We start from the raw sequence: 16,727 nt of genomic DNA, 5'->3' as shown, positions 1-16,727 counted from the left end.
CCACAGGGGAGGGAGAGCTCAGCTGCATCAGGCAGAGCTGGGGATGGGCAGAGGCCACAAAATCTCCACTGATTCGATGCTGTTCAGGGGTCTGGAGCACTGTGAAGGGCAGAGCCGTGCCAGGATCTGTCCCGTGCCGCTCCCTGCCCGAGGTGGGCAGGGCTGGCACGTCCCTGCCCAGCTCAGGAGCAGCGGCAGTGGCAGCAGAGCATCAGCAGGAGCTGCAGGAGGATTCTGCTCCGGAGTGTGAATCCCCAGGGCTCCTTGTTAGGTTAATGAAGAGGCTGTCTTCTTTTCCACTCTGTTTGATTTGACTGGCTTCTCTGGGGGCAGGAAGGGATTGCTGTGCAGGGAGGATTTGCTTATCAGCAAAGGCCGGGCACAAACCTGCCCCGGCCCCGTGGGGAGGTGGCACAGCTCGGGCTGGTGCTGGGGCTGCAGGCTCAGCTCCTGCCAGGGCAGCCGTGTGTGCCGCAGGGCTGGGATGGCACACGGACACGTGGGAGCACGCAGAGAGGGGGACAGGGGTGACAAAAGGGTGGCACTGAACACTCAGCCATGACCAGAGCCGGGCAGAGCTTGGGCAGGGCACAGAGCATGGGGTGTGACCAGAGCCGTGACAGACGCTGGCCCTGGGTGGCTGCTGGCCACAGGGACGTGTCCATGCCACCGGTGTGAGCCGGGAGACAGCTGGATCCCCCCCACCCCCAAATTAATGAGAGGAGCTCGTTACCTTGAGAGCCTGGCCTGGTTTTATGGTGATGATTAAATTCCCTCATCAGCATTGGTTGGGGGTCACGCTGGGGTTTTGGGGTGGGCAGGGGGGGAGAAGGAGCCTGCACAGCCAGGCTCGCTCGGGGAACACTGACAAGACAAAACTTGGTGTATTTTTGGATTGTCTCCACACCACAGGGCTCTGGTTGGGCTATAAATTATTTGTGCCAGTACAAAGCGCAGTTTATCTGCGGCCTCACATGGAGGCACCAATAACATTAATAATTTAAAAAATGTTAATAATTTAGAAATCTTTTTTTTTTAATTGCTTTTCAGCCCCCCCACCCTCCTCCGCCCCCGTTCTCCCAGTGGCATTCATCCCACATTCTGAATTCAGTCTGTCTCCGTGCCTGGAACCTCCATCCGCCAGCGTCCCACTGTCAATCAATCTGATTTCCCAACTGTCAGAGTGCGGGATTGTAAATAACAGATCCTCGGGGGGAAGGGAGAGGAGAGGGGGTGTGAGCGGGGGGCTGCTGCGGTCACTCGGGATCGATGCGGCTCCTGGAGCTGGCTGCACGCCAGCCTTCTAAATTACAGCCGCCGTGGCAATCAGGAGTGACCTGGGTTTTTCAGATAATTAATTTATAAACATTGCAAGGTTGCACGGTCTCCCTGGCTCGGTGAATTCTCCGGGTATTTTTCTGTGATCTGATGGTGTTTGGTTGTTTGCTTGCGGACTTGTGCAGTTCAGAATTGTTGTTTGTCCCCTCGGCTGGGGGCGTGGGGACAGGGGCAGGAATGTGGCCAGAAATTCAGGCACTGCTGTCCCCCCTTCCTGCCAGCAGAAACGGCGGCTGTGGCAACGTTCTGACCCCAGCGCGGGGCTCCAGCCCTGAGCATCACCAAAATGTTGGCTGCTGGGACTGATGGAGCTCAGGCTGGGCTGGGCACATCTTGGTGCCACTAGGGATGGCTGGGATTTCCAGAACCCAGGGAAAAGAGACACAGAGATGGAAAATGTGGCATTGCCAGGGTTGTGCAATGCTCCTACAGCACCGTGGCTTTCCACAGCAGCTGTGGGAAGGGGTGGGGTGGGTGGGTGTGGGGGCTCTGCAGGGTCAGTGTCCGAGGAGAGCCTGCCCAGGGTGTGCTAGGGGGTGAATCTGCCTGTGCTGCTCTCCCCAGCTGTGTTTTGGTTTCCTTTGGCAGGGCACTGGTGGCAGGGAGATGTTTCCTGTGCAGCAGAGAATGGCAGCGGAGGCTCTGGGGTGGGATGTGAGCTGTGTGCAGGGGGATTTCACACTGAGGGGCTCCTGATGCTTCACTGGGACAGAGCAGCCCCCTGAGGAAGCCTCGGTGTGCCCAGCTCAGGTGTCCGTGTCCCTTGTTGTTCCCCGATGCCAGGGCAGGGCACAGGGGCTGTACCTGCAGCACCTGCCCCTCCCTGGGGCTCCTTGGCGTGGGCTGGTGTGGTGCTGGCCTGGCCCGCTCTGTCCACCCCAGGGTGCCCTGGGCCCTGGAGGGGCTGTGCAGGTGGCACAGGCAGGGTGGCACAGGTGACACAGGCAGGGTGGCACAGGTGACACAGGCAGGGTGACAGAGGTGTCACAGGCAGGGTGGCACAGGTGACACAGGCAGGGTGGCACAGGTGGCACAGGTGTCACAGGCAGGGTGGCACAGGTGACAGGTCCTGCCGCGGTGCCAGGGCAGTGCAGGCTGAACCAGGGCTGCGTTTCCTCCTCATCTGCAGCTGTCTCCGGGCAGGGCGGGGGTTCCCCTTCTGTACCCATCTCAGCTGCTCCGGGGCCCAGCCCTTCCCTGTCCCGGGCCGGTTCAGCCCTGCAGAGCCCCCACGGGGTCCCGGGCGCAGAGAGCCCCGGTAGCCCCGGTAGCCCCGGCGGCAGCGGGGCCGGTGCCAGCGCGGCTCCGCTCGGGACCGGCCGGGAGAGGGAGTTCGGGGAATGCCTCCCTCTGCTCCCGCTCTCCCCGCTTCCCTCCATCCCTCCTTCCATCCTTCCCTCCCTTTTTTCCGCTCCTCGCCTCCCTCCTCCCTGCGGCAGGAAGGCAATTAACCCGCAAATCCACCCCCCTGCCGCGGTTGCACAATTTCCTCCGCCGCCAAACTCCCGGGGCGGCGGGGGCGGACCGCGGCTCGGCCGGGTGAGCGCCGGGGCCGCCGCTCCCCGCCGGGCTCCGCCGCCGCCCCGGCGCCCCGGAGCCGCCCCGGAGCCGCCCCGAGCGGCGGGGTGGCCCCGGGGAAGGGGGACGGCGGAGCCGCCGGGCCCGGGGCTGCGGGCACGGCCGGGAGCGGCCCCGGGGCGGCGGCGCTGTCCCCGCGGGGAGCCGCGAGCAGCCCCGGGGCTGTGTCCGTGAGCGTGTCCGTGTGTCCGAGCCCAGCAGCGGCTCCAGCAGCGGCTCCAGCAGCGGCTCCAGCAGCTCCTCACCGCTCCCCTGCTGTCCCCAGATCTGCTCCGGGCGCGGCAGGAGGCGGCGGCGGCGGCGGCGCGGACCCCGGGCGCGATGGAAGCGCACATCCCCTCGGCCAGCAACTCGTCCAGCCAGCGCAGGAAGCAGGGCCTCCCGCAGCACCGGGACAGCCACTTCCCCGACAGGTACCGGCCGCGGCCCCGGGGCGGGCTTGGCACCGGCCGGGACGGGTGGCGCGGGCGGGCGTGGGAAGGGGGGAGCGGCCGGGATGGGCAGCCGGGGGGGCCGCCGTCCCTGGAAGTGCTCAAAAAGCCCCTGGAAGTGCTCAAAAAGCCCCTGGAAGTGTTCAAAAAGCGTGTGGATGTGGCACTGGGGACGTGGTTTGGTGGTGAGCACGGCAGTGTTGGGGTAATGGCTGGGCTCGTGGGTTTAGAGGGCTTCTCCAACTTTTGGGATGGTGTAACTCCATGGCAGAGGGCAGCAGTGCCCAGCGCTGGGCAGAGCTGATTTACCTGGGCAAGGTGTGACCGTCGCCTCTGGGAGTTGTGCAGGTGCTGGGGATGCTCCTGCCCTGCTCTGGGGTGTCTCTATGGACAGGGGGGGATCTGTGCCTGTGCTGATCTGCATCCACATCCAGGGGGGCGAGTGCCAGGCTGGAATGATCCCAGACCTGTGCTGGAGATGCTGCTCTCACCTGTTTGTAGGCACAACAAAGTGCAAATTAAGGTGTTGAAGTTTGCGGTTTGCAGCATCCCCGGATAATGAGGGAGGAGAAATGCTCTGAGATGGAACAGAAAGAGAAGTTTTTTCTTTGTTAAGGAAAGGAGCCTCAGCTTGCCTCTCCCACTGCTAGGAGTGCTGGAAAGCTGATATCCCCCCACCCCCAGGAAATTCTAGCTCATTTATCTTGCTCTGTGCCACGAGCCATTCCCTCTGCAATCAAGAACTTCAGAGGGAAATTAAATTAAAGCTGCATGCGTTCCTGACAGGGATGGAGGGGACAGGAGGGGGCTGTGGGGATGCAAAGCCTTTGGATGTCACGGGATGAGCAGTGAAAGGCTCAGGTATTTACACTTCTCTTGGCTTTTGTGTCGGGGTGGAGGCAGAGCAGGCTGCACTGTCGGCTCTGTGGTTGGATGTGCTGAGTCCAGAGTTTCCCCCCATTTAGAGCCTTGGAGATCCTGTCTGGTTTTCCTCCTCTCCCAGCAGCACCTTTGCAGTGTGGAGGGCCCTGGAAGCCTCTCTCCCACAGCGTGTACTTTGGCTAACCCAGCCCATAAATCCCAGCTCCTGAGCAGACCTGGGAGGAATGCAGGGATGGAGGAGCCTCCTGCAGCCGCTCTCAGCAGCGTTTCCCCAGCGCTGTGTGGGCTGGAGAGGAGCCAGGCCGGCCCCAGGGCTGCCTGGAAAAGCATCCACGGAAGGGTGGAGGCTGCTCACGGGGAGGTGCTGCTGGCAGGAGGGGTGGGCTGAGCACGGGGAGGTCCAGATCAACCCAGGGTGTCATTAGTGAATTAATTAGTGTTATTTTTGTTGCTCAGAAACAGGCTGGCGGGTTGGCTTGGTGGGGATGAGGCACAAACACACGGATATGGATTTTCTTGGGCCAAAGTCCTGGCAGTGGCAGAGTGATCCCTTCGTCTCTTTGCTCCCTGGAGGCAGGGAAACTGAGCTCTCTTGCCAGAAGCAGACTCGAGCCACAGTCTGAAGAATTCATTTGGTTTCGTGGTTTTGGTTTCCTAGATCCTTTGGATGGATTCAGCTGGGATGCTGGCGTGCCAGGGCCTGGTGGTCTGTTTGGGAAGATGGTTGAGCTCAGTGTTATAAAAAGACTTGGAGGAGCAGAGGGTACAACTGAGAGGTGCCACCGTAACCACTCCAGCCTGGAGCTCTGCCCATCTGCACACTGCTGCCTCTCCTGCAGAGCTGGCAGGTGGCTGTTCCCTGCAGAGCTGTTGGATGCTGCTCCTTGGCTGCTGTCCCCAGGATTTGTTGGCAGTGTTCTGCTGGGCTCCTTCAGCCTGCCGTGCTCCTCCCCAGGGTGCTCGTCCCTGCTTCTCCCTGCGTGGAGCCTGGGGAGGTTTTCCTGTCCAGGGAAGATCTCTGGTGCCCTGCCCACAGGAGGGGTTGGAGAGGAGCTGGGGCAGGGTGGGTGAGCTGCTGGGCTGTGGTCACTGGGGTGGAGCCCCTTGGCTGCCTTTGGTGCATCAGTTCGTGCTGGGAGTTGGGTTTTGTGCCTGCAGCGGGAGCTGGGGGCTCTGGGGGCTCTCGGGGGAAGGCAGAGGCAGGCAGGTGCCGAGGTGTGGGTACAGGCAGGGTGGCTCTGTGCTCCTGAGCGGGCAGGGGGAGCACAGCTCAGCCCCCGGGATCTGGGGGAGGCAGCAGCAGTGCCAGGAGCACAGAATGCTGCCAGCCTGAGGTGCCAGCAGCCCCCCAGCCCGGGGTCCTGGGCAGCCCAGCCCCTTGGCAGGAGGGAGCTGGGGGTGGGAGCCTGAGAGAGGCACCCCTGCCTCCCTGCAGGAGCTGACAGACACCGTGCACCAGCCAGAAGCTCCCTCTGAGCAAAGATGTGCCCAAAATACCCAGCCCGGGGTTTTGGATTCCCTTCCTCCCATCTGCTGTTGCTACGGTTTGTTCTTCCACCGCCTCAGTGCTCCCCCCTACTCTGGGGAGGTTTTCCTTTCCCTGCTGGCTCCTTGGGCATGGCTCCTGCCCTCTCCCCCTCTGGGCACGGCTCCTGCCCTCTCCCTCTCTGGGCACGGCTCCTGCCCTCTCCCCCTCTGGGCACGGCTCCTGCCCTCTCCCCCTCTGGGCACGGCTCCTGCCCTCTCTGGGCACGGCTCCTGCCCTCTCTGGGCACTCCTGCTCTTACCCAGCCCGGCCCTGTGTCCCCCTCCCCTCTCTGCAGGCTCTGATGTTCTGATTTTTGCCCTGGCAGGATCTCTCCTCCCTGGTTCCCATCTGGCTGAACGTGCTGCAGAGCAAAGGCCAAAGAGCTGGCCCTGACTGAAGCAGTCTGGTTTCAGCAGCAGTTTGGATTTTGAGGGGGCAGCACAAACCAGCCCCTCTCCGTGGCCAGGCCACTCCAGCACATGTTCTTTTCCTGCCTGGAAATCCCAAACAGCATTTCTAGCGAGGCCTTTGATTTTATTTCTTCTCCCTTGCTGGCAGTGTCTGGGGATGGCAGAGCAGCGAGGAGCTCTGTGCCTCCTGCCTGTTACCTCGGGTTTAAAGTGTCTCTTCCTATCAAATGCAGAGCAGAAGAAAGCAGAGCTTTCATGCATTCTTTCCCCCCCCTTTCCCCTCTTCTCCCATCCGTTCTAAATTTATTTCCATGCCTTGCCGGTTTCAATCTGCATTTCCTGACCCTCGCACATCTCCAGTCACAGCCTGTGCTCCCAGCCTTCCCCAGAGCTTGGCTTGAGCCAGGGGGGAGCTCTGCTCAGCCTTGGGAGGATATGATGGGGTTAAAGTGAAAGGCTTGGTTTTAACAGTATAATGTGTAACCCCATAATGACTTTAAATATTGATTATTTGAAGGCCATTAGTGCTTATTGTTAAAGAAAAGTCGATACTTTTTAAGCCTTGTGAACCATTTGTCTCCTGTTAAAGGACATATCAAATTTAGCAGCGTGCAGTGCAAATCCCCTAATACCCTGCTCACAAGCCTCCAGCTGGCATTTTAGGGGGGGAAAGGAAAAGGAGGCAGGGGGAGGAACATGCAGCAACACAGAATTGCTCTCTTGGAGGGAAGGACAAGGCTTATCAGATGTAATTGCCAGGGGCTAAATTCACCTCCTCAGAGCAGGGCGCTGTAATTCTGACTCTGAGCCGTGGAGGAAGAGGAGGAAGGAATTTGATGGAGGATTTGAAGCTGACACGTACCTGGAGGAAGAGGAGGAAGGAATCTGATGGGGGATTTGAGGTTGACACGTACCTGGGAGAGGATGCAGGGATCGGGTTGGGTGCACACCTGGCTGAAAGCACAGCAGCCTTTGTTAAGGTCTCGGGGGTATTTTACTCTGAGCTTGCCGGTTCTTTTTCCCAGCTGGCCGGCAAGTCTGGGAGGGCTGCCCAGCCTGTGCCAGGGCACGACCTGGTGCTGCTGCCTCCCTCCTGTGCCAGCTCCCCGTGCCAAGGATGGGGCTGGCAGGGAGCAGGGCAGGCTCCAACAGGTTCTGTGCCCGGCAGCGTGGCTCTGTGGGGTGGCACAGAGGCTCTGTCCCTCGTGGCACGCAGCTGAGGGGCTCCCCAGGGCTCTGGCTGGCCCAGAGCAGGCCCAGGAAGGCAGGGAAGCTGTGAGGGAATGGAGTGCAGAGTGTGGAGCAGATGTGAATTCCTCGGGGATCAAAGTCATGCCCGGTAGCACAACATGAAAGCATAAAAACAACCTGGCATGAGCACTGGGCTGCCAGTGAAGGGAAAACCTTTCCTTTTCCAGCCCCCAGTGCTGATCCCACCCCACCCTCTGCTTCCTGGGCACAGACTGGCATAAATCAAGGCTCTCCTTTGTTTTTGAGCTCTCCACGGGCAGCCTGCATCTCCCGCAGGATCCCTCCCGCACATCCCCAGGGCGGGCAGGGAGGAGGGCACGGCCACGCGATGGTTAACAGCGACTTGATTTCCTAAATTGCTTCTTATAAAACGACCAGCACGTCTGCCAGGCTCGTCTGCCCATGATTACAGCTAATTACGATCGAGCGGACACCCCGAGCCCCCGTCACGCCGCTTTAATTGTGCGTTATTCATCGCGGCCGGCGCGGTGGCAGCAGCACTTGGCAGCCCCGCGACCGCGGCCCCGGCTAATTGCGGGGCCTCGGGGATTAGGGCAGGTGATTACACACTTCACGCTGTAATTACATAAGCATCGCTTGGCTGCTGCCCCGGCTCGGAGCCGAAGGTCGAGCGCGGCGTTACCTGAGATTAATTGGAGCTGCCAGCGGCGCACGGCGGCATTAACATTGCAGCAGCCCCGATCGATCCGCGCCGCGCCTCCAGACACCGCCGGCTCCGCAATTAGTTTAGAGCAGAGCCGGGCAGGGGAGGAGGGCGAGGGGAGCGGGGGCAGACGGGGAAGTGGCGGCGGGGATGGGCAGAGGGGCACGGCCGGGCAAAGGGAGGGACTGGGAGGGGAAGCGCAGCCGGGTCGGAGTTGTGTGGTGGCTGCACAGAACGGGGGTAAAGCTGTGCTGGGAAGGGCTCTCACTTCGTGCCCAGGAGTCCTCGGCTGGCTTTCCATGAGCTTATCATGGCCATGAACTGATCCCATGGCTGTGAGCTGGTCCATACCCACGGGCTGATCCATGCCCACGAGCTGATCCATGCCCATAAACTGATCCGTACCCACGAGCTGCTCCATGCCCATGAGCTGATCATGGCCATGAACTGATCCCATGGCTGTGAGTTGGTCCATACCCACGGGCTGATCCATGCCCATGAGCTGATCCATACCCATGAGCTGGTCCATGCCCATAAACTGATCCATGCCCACGAGCTGATCCATTTCCACAAGCTGATCCATGGATATCCAGGATGCTCCCATCATTATCCCCCACTGCAATGCCTCTGCACATGCTGTGTTTGTTGCAAAGTCAAAGGCACCTTCTGCCTCCCTCTCCCTTGGCCTCCAGCCTCTCCCGGAGCAGATTTTTCCAGGGAGATACTGTAAAATTAAAATAAACGGCCCCGCACTTGGCTCTGCCTCTGGATGCCCTGCTGAAGGTAATAATGTTGTAAGTGGCCATCAAAAGGAATTAAGAGATGTGCAGCCGGAAAGCAGATTTGCTTGCAGGCTCCCAGGGCAGATTTGACTAATGGAAGAGACCTTGGCTCTTATTCTCTTCCTGCCTTTTTTTTTTCCTGTCTTCCCTGCTGCTGCAAGTGCTCCCTGCCTCTTCTCCAGGTTTGTCCCTTCCCACTACCCAGTCCTGCCTCCCCGAGTTTCCCCAGCCCCTGGCATCTGCTCTACCCATTCTGCCTGGCTTCACCCACCCTTCTCCAGCGGGATTCCTTCCCCCTGACCCCATCGCCCTTCCTGCTCACATCCCTCTCCTGCCTGGATTTTCCTCTGCCTCATTCCAGCTTTCCTCTCCACGATTAAAGGCCCAGCTGGGACAGGGTTTTTTTGCAAGGCAAGTCAGTGATGACTTCAGATCTTCCCAAACCCACTCTCCAAGCACAGAATTCCTTCTCAGGTGTGAGGTAGTCAAGGCAGAAACACAAATGTGATGAGGGAGGGGCAGATGGAGAATCTTCAGCCTTCCCCTTTAAGCTGCCATGAGCAGGGAAAATCCTCTGGACAGCCTGGCTGAAAGGCCACAGGAGCAAAGGTGGGAAATGTGTGGGACCTGTGGAGTCCTGGCTGACTTCTTTCCATTTTGGTTCTGCTGCTTTTGCTTTTTTCTCTCCATTTTAGAAGCTCTGCATGAGGGTGAAGAGGCAGAGAGCCTCCTCTGGGGCAGGATGCAGCTCATCTGCATCCAAGATGTTCTTCCTGAGCCCTTCAGAGCCTCCGGGTTTTCAACAGGGCTTTATTTTGTGATTCCTGCAGGGAGATATCCCACCCCCCGCCTCTGCTGTCGCCCCAGAACGCTCCCCACATCGCCCTGGGGCCCCACTTGAGACCTCCCTTCCTCGGGGTGCCTTCGGCGCTGTGCCAGACGCCAGGTGAGCGCTCGGGTGCCGCTGTGGCAGCCAGGGCAGGGCAGAGGTGCAGCCTGTGACCATCTGCCCTGCAGCCAAGCAGCCCACCCACGTTTTCTGTGTCTCCCCGTGACCCCTGTGCCAGCTTCACCCTGGTTCTGCAGCCAGAGGAGCGATTCCTTGGCTGCTCTTCCTGGCCCTGCGCTCTGGCCACGCTGCCCTGGCAGTGAGGGGTGGCTGAGCTCTGGAATAAAAAGCAGCACTCGGGTGTCCTTTTCCCCTCTGGGGGGCCGGCCCTGAGGCAGCCAGGGCTGGGGCTGGCAGGAGTGACCCGCGGTGTTCTCCTGCCCAGGTTACGGCTTCCTGCAGCCGGCACAGGCGGAGATGTTCGCACGGCAGCAGGAGATGCTACGGAAGCAAAACCTGGCCAGGTAGGAGTGGGAAGGGCTGGGTTTGCCCTGGTGTGGGGCCAGCTGGGCACAGATGGCACAGCAGGGTCTGATCAGGCCCGTGCAAGGCTGTGCAGGTGTGGAGCCCCCCGCCAAAACTCCCTGTCCCCACGCAGGCTGGAGATGTCGGCCGAGCTGATCCGGCAGAAGGAGCTGGAGAACCTGCACCGGCAGCGGCTGCTGGCCGCAGACCCGCTGAGCCTGCACCCGGGGCTGCCGCCGGACCACCCCGCGCTGCGCAGCGTGCACGACGGCGCCGAGGGCCACGCGCTGCGGGACGAGCTGTCCCGGCGCAACGCCATGCTGGTGCTGCGGCACAGCAACGCCCCGCTGCTGTCCCTGACCCCCGGCGGCCCCGCCACGCCGCCCAAGGAGCAGCCGCGCCGCGCCGGCCGCAAGGCCCCGCAGCCCCGCGCCGAGCCCCCGGGCCCTGGTGAGACGCGCGAGCCGCGCGCGCGGGACGGAGCCCAGGACTGTAACGACGAGGAGATGAAGGACTCGGAGAGCGACGCCGAGCCCGGCGAGGACAAGGCCGAGGGCGCGAAGGCCGAGGGCGGCTCGGCAGCGGAGCTGAAGGAGTGCAAGGACGGCGCGGCGGGCAAGGCGTGCGAGGCGGCCAAGGAGCTGGGCGAGGCGGCCGCGGCGCCCGGCGTGCCCTGCAGCTCCTCCAGCGCTGAGTCCCCCAGCCACCTGCTGGGGCCCGGCGTGGGCAAGGCCGAGGTGAAATATCTGCCGCCGGCTTCCCTGCCCGCGCCACAGCCGCTGCCCTTCGGCTTCCCCTACACCGTCAGCCCCTACTTCCACGCAGGTGAGGGAGGCGCCGGGGGCTGCGCTGCGGTGGGGCTCTCCCCTGCTCCTGGTTGTGGTTGCTTGGCAGGGTCTCTTGTTCTGAAAGGAGAAATTTCTGCGTGGGAAAAGGGTGGTCAGGCATTGGAAGGGCTGCCCAGGGAGGTGGTGGTGTCACCGTCCTGGGAGGTGTCCAAGGAGGGATGGACGTGGCACTCGGTGCTCTGGGCTGGGCGTTGGTCAGAGGTTGGATTTGATGGCTTGGAGGGCGTTTCCAGCCTGATTCCCAGGTGCCCTGTGCCAGGGCAGGGCCAGCTGGGTGCTTGGTGCTGCATTTCTGTGCCACAGGCACGGGGAGATCTGGGCTGGGTGGGATGGGCAGGCACTGCCAGCTCTCTGTTCTCACTGCAGGGCACAAATGGGGTGTCCAGCCCAGCCAAGAACCCAAATCTGCCCCAGCTAATGACCCGGCAGAGCAATTAGCAGGCGGCAGGACTCCTGGCACACAGGGGGAGCAGGGGGGCTGTGCTCTGCTGCTCTCCACGCCAGGAGCTGCCTGGGAGCAGGCTGCCCATCCCTCATTAGAGCTGCCTCCCAGCCAGGAAGGAGGAAGCGATTTTTCAGCGACAGGCAGGTGGCCAGGATGATAAATATTCCTGCTGCCTCGGGCTGCCCAGCCTTCCTCGCAGGAGCCTTTTCCTCCCGGCCATTAGAGAGGGACGGGCTCAGCTCCGCGGGGAGGCCTGGGCTGGGGCTGGTCCCCTCCTTCCCTCCCTTCCCCAGCAGTGTGTGAGTTGCTCTAATAGCCCATTTATTATTATCACCTCGGATTTCTGTCCCCAGCACACCTCAAGGCCCCGGTTCCATTCCCGGAGCTGCTTTCTGGGGCTGTGGCTCGATGACCTCATCTCCTCAAGGTTTCAGCCTCCTCCTCCTCCTCCTCCTCCTGCAGCCCCGTCCTTTGGAAGAGGTGAAGGATGGAGTGCAGGAGGCTGAAATCCCTCCATCGATCACAGAGCCATTCCCGCAGCCGTGTGCTGACCCCAGCCCTGCCAGGAGCGTGCCCAGGGCACGGGGAAGGGGCTGGACGTGGCAGTGGGGGCAGAGCCGAGCCCAGGGTGGGGGGCTGGCTGCCAGGGGTGGCACTGCGTGCCCAGCCGGCCCTGAGCTGTCCCCTGTGGTGCCAGGAGCTCGGGCAGTGCCGTGCCCGCCCGCAGAGCCGCTCCTGCCCAGCCCTGGCAGCCTCTGCAGCTTTGCCCTGCAGCCCTGCAGCCCCTGCAGCCCCTGCAGCCCTGCAGCCCCTACAGCCCCTGCAGCCCCTGCAGCCCCTGCAGCCCCTGCAGCCCCTGCAGCCCCTGCAGCAGCGGGGTCTCAGGGGTCTCGGGGGGAGCCGGGGGATTATGACTGGGCTGTGCCCTGTGCCTGGGCGTGCTGGGACACCTGTCCTGGCACGATGGATTCCTTCCAGCCCCGCACGCCGGGCCCCAGCTGCCGGAGCGCTCCCCAATCCATTAGCAGCCCGCGGGAGCATCATCCATCAGCCAGGCAGGCCTGCCAGGGGGGGCTGCTGCCCTCCGGGGCTCCTCGCAGAGCTGACACGTCCTTATTGGCATGGAAGGTGCAGCCCCACCACCGCCTGGCACCCATTTGTTCTCATTGCCCCGGCTGCCAGACTGAGCGTTCCTGCCAGAGGGGCACAGGAGGCAGGGCAGGAGCCCCTCAGCCCCGGGGAGCTCAGGGCGGGCAGTGCTGGGGCTGCTCCAGGCACACGGAGGGGAAGCAGCCCCAGAAACCCCCCCCAGGGTCATGGCTGGGCTGGCAGGGGCACAGCTGGACACCAGCCTGGCTGAAGGTACCCAGGGGGGACCTGGGAAAGGTCTGGTGAGGGTCTGAGGGGTCTGGGTGGGAACAGAGCGCTGGCAAGGAGGGCCCCAGAGGTGTGAGGAGGAGGAGCAGCCCTGTCCCTGCTCCAGAGCTGGCAGAGGCAGCAGCCAGCACAGAACCCAGGAGGGGTCGGGCTGGGGGGACCACTGGGGCTCCTCTGGTCCAGCCCCTCCTGCAGGATCTCCTGAGAGCCCCTCGGGGTTGTGGGGAGCCTTGGAGAGCTGCAGCCGAGCCAGGCTGGCTCTGGGGCTGCCCCCTGCCCAAACTGAGGGGTGCAGGGACAGCCAGAGGAGCAGGAATTTGGGAAGGGAAATGTCTGGAAATGATTGCAGAGCCTCTGCCTGCTCCCTGTGCAGGCTCTGCTGGATTAAAGCATCTCCTTGGCACCGTCGCTTCCCGTGCAGACCCCGAGCTTTTCCTGCTTCCCCGCACGTGCTGGAGGCTTTGCAGGGAGCGTGTGGGGCCCTGCGCTGTGGCTCTGCTCCTTTCCCTGCCTGTTCCCTCAGCCAGGGCTATTCCCCAGGGAACTGGCTGCTCCCTGGCCTCAGCCTGTGCTGTTTTGTTTTATCCATTTTCCCCGTGCCAGTCCATGGCTGTCCCAGCTGCTGTGGGCAGGAGCAGGGGTTATATCCATCAGATCCTCCAGGGAAAAGCCCCAAGCCCACAGGACAGATGATTTTGTCGTGACAGGCTCCTGGGAGAAATACTTTTCTCCTGGCAATTCCATTCTCCATGCCCTGAGCAGAGCAGCTCGTACCCCTCATAAACTCCTTCCCCGCCTGAGAATCCTGGGTGTTCTCATCCCTGTAAATGTCCTTGTGCTCTCCTGGTCTGAGCACCCACAGCAGCCAGTTCCAGGGCTTGAGTGGCTTTTCCCTACCCTGAAGAGGTGTTTTGTGGAATTTGGTTCGTTCTGTGTCCTCGCCCTGAGTTACCTGAGGTGCTCCTCTCCCCATTTCCATTCCCTGTGCCTCTCCCTGGGATTTCTCGGAGGGTTCTGTCAGGCTGCAGGGCCAGGGGGGCTCCCCCACCCCTGGGAGCCTGTCACCCTCCCTGGGAGCCTGTCACCCTCTGTGTGGCAGCCACAGGGCTGGCACCGAGCCGCTCTCGCCTTTCGGGGAGCTGACAGTGGCAGGGCAGGACCAGCCCCATCCCTGCTCCTGCTGCCCACACCATTCCTGATCCAGGCCGGGGCCGCTGGCCTTCGTGGCAGCCACTGTCCACCCAGGTCCCTGTCTGCCTGGGCACTGCCCAGCTGGCACTGCCACAGCTGCTGTGAGCACACAGCATTCCCAGCCCAATTCCCAGCAGCTCGGGGACATTCCCAGCAGCTCGGGGACATTCCCAGCCCCATTCCCAGCAGCTCGGGGTGGAACAGGAGCCCCCGGGGCAGGCAGAGCTCCCTGCTCTGCGCTGTCTGTGCAGAAACTCCTGCAGGCTCCCCCGGCCCTGCTTCCCCCGCAGCTGAGGAGCATTAGGCACATGAAATGCATTAGCTGGGATTTTTCCTGCCCTCCCCCAGCCAGGGACCTCCAGGAGGAAGAGGCCGATGAATTGACCCTGCCCAGCGCTCTAATTGACAGGTCATTAAAGATGGATGTGTGGCTAGAGAGAAATATTCAGATTGCAGGCTGGTTGTTGTCCGTGTGGGATTTTAATGATTTATGTTCCTTTCTCCTCCCCTCCTTCCCACCCCTCTGGCTCCAAACAATCCAGGCACCATGGGAGGTCTGTTTCTGGACGGGGAGGAGAGCCCCGCGCTGGAAGACATCAGCAAATGGACGGTGGAGGACGTCTGCAGCTTCGTGTCCAACTTGTCTGGCTGCACCGAGTACACTCAGGTAAATCCCGGCGGTCCCGAGAGGTCCTGGCAGGAGCATCCCCCTTCCTGGAGCGCCGTTCCCTCCCAGCTGGGCTGGTCCCTGCTGGAAGCTGCATCCCGGGGTTTTCCCTCGGGGATGGCTGAACTTGCTGCCAGCCGAGGTGTGGGATGGGTCCTGGAACGCTGCACATCCAGGAGAGTCCTGGCTGGAATGCTGTGATTCCAGGACCAGGAGAATCCTGAATCATTCCCTGGAATACTGATTCTAGAACCAGGAGAGTCCTGGGAAATTCCCTGGAATGCTGTGGCTCCAGAACCAGGACAGCCCTGCAGGATTCCCTGGAATGCTGTGGCTCCAGAACCAGGAAAGCCCTGCAGAATTCTCTGGAATGCATCCAGAACCTGGAAAGCCCTGCAGGATTCCCTGGAATGCTGTGGCTCCAGAACCAGGAAAGCCCTGCAGGATTCCCTGGAATGCTGCGGCTCCAGAACCAGGAGAATCCTGAATAATTCCCTGGAATGCATCCAGAACCAGGAAAGCCCTTCAGGATTCCCTGGAATGCTGTGGCTCCAGAACCAGGAAAGCCCTGCAGGATTCCCTGGAATGCTGCAGCTCCAGAACCACGGCTCAGGCACACCAGGGACCCTCAGCACAGGCCAGAGTTGCCCCGGCCTGGCCAGGGCTCAGCTTTGTCTCTGCCCTGGAGCTGGGGGACACCCAGGGGATGCTTCCCAAGGCCAGGATTTTCGTGGAGTGTTTCAGGGAGGGTTTTGGCTCCTGCAGAGGCGGGGAAGGGAATGGGTGCAGCGAGTGGTGCAGCTCTCTGCAATAAAAATCCACCTGGCTGCAAAGGGCTCGCTCCAGGCCGTGGATACAGCCCTGGAAACGCCCCTGGTGGGTAAATCCAGGCTGAGGTTTTTTCCAGCTCACCTTTTCCATGGTGCCAGGGCAGCTCAGGTGGCTGAGGGGTGTCCCTGAGCCTGCCCTGTGTGTGTCCCCTCAGGTATTCCGAGAGCAGGCCATCGACGGGGAGACCCTGCCCCTCCTGACAGAAGAGCACTTGCTGAACAACATGGGGCTCAAGCTGGGACCTGCCCTGAAGATCAGGTCACAGGTAGGAAAATCTCCTCTCTCAGGACAGGTGACACCATCCAAAGCTGTCCCTGGGGGCATCCAGAAATGTGGTTTATGGAATATCATTTATTAAGCAATAATTCAGTTGCAGTTCTGTCTCAGGAATGCTTTATTTGTCCTTGAAAATGTTCCATAGCCTCACCTGAAAGCTGTCAGAGCTGTTTCAGGGAGAAATCCTCACTGGAAAGCTGTCACAGCTGTTTCAGGGAGAAAGCACTGACAGAATTCAGTGCCCAGGGGCAGAAATGAATAGTCCAGGCTGAGTGGTGGGAGGGAAGAGCAGGGATGCAGTGGGGAGCTTTGCAATGGGCTGGTTCCAGCAGTCCCATCCTCGTCCCCTCAGTGGGACAAAAACCCAGAACATCTCTGCTGGATTCTTTCCCTCCTGACACGTGTGAGGGCCAGGCTGTGCTGAGTGCCCGGGAACTGTGTGCCCAGGGACAGCAGTGCCAGCTCTGGCACAGGTCCCCAGAGCCACGCTGCTCGTGCTGTGCTGGAACAACGAGAGGCTTTGCTGCTTTCCCTGCAGCCCTCCCTGTTTATGAGGGGGCTCATAAAAAGGGTCTGTGGGCAATTGTTCCCCGTGGGTCAATTCAGGAGGAAATAAAACTCTTTATGTTCCTTAAAAAACAAGAGAGCCCTGAACAGCTCAGAGATGGGGCTTGGGGTGGGGGGACTGCGAGATATGAACTTGAAAAATTCCTTCAATTCCATCAGTAGTGTTTAAAGCTGTGTAACAAGGCAGGGCTGGGGGTTGGATGGGGGGAGCAGAGCGCTGATGCTGCTCCCTGAATAAAGTCCCACTTGTCTGGGTCCAGCAGCAGCCCCTGGTTTTGTTTAAGCTCAAATGGGAAGCAGCTGTGGA

At 61.2% G+C, this 16,727-nt stretch overlaps 1 protein-coding gene across 2 annotated transcripts in view; it reads left to right on the top strand.

Moving 5' to 3' along the window:
* The window catches only part of SAMD11 (sterile alpha motif domain containing 11), a 70,588-nt gene that overhangs the window by 51,968 nt on the left and 1,893 nt on the right, over positions 1-16,727 (top strand). For both annotated transcript variants that reach the window (XM_030289589.4, XM_041720311.2), the window contains exons 8-13: positions 3,182-3,329; positions 9,695-9,810; positions 10,139-10,217; positions 10,352-11,043; positions 14,622-14,746; positions 15,732-15,842. In XM_030289589.4, the coding sequence (XP_030145449.4) occupies positions 3,182-3,329; positions 9,695-9,810; positions 10,139-10,217; positions 10,352-11,043; positions 14,622-14,746; positions 15,732-15,842 (1,271 nt within the window). The remainder of the gene's footprint in view (positions 1-3,181; positions 3,330-9,694; positions 9,811-10,138; positions 10,218-10,351; positions 11,044-14,621; positions 14,747-15,731; positions 15,843-16,727) is intronic.

This window comes from Taeniopygia guttata, chromosome 21 (genome assembly GCF_048771995.1).
Source record: "Taeniopygia guttata chromosome 21, bTaeGut7.mat, whole genome shotgun sequence".
NCBI classification, from domain to species: Eukaryota; Metazoa; Chordata; class Aves; order Passeriformes; family Estrildidae; genus Taeniopygia; species Taeniopygia guttata.
Note: the sequence above shows the minus strand (reverse complement) of the source record. Positions and strands in the feature narration are given on the sequence as shown.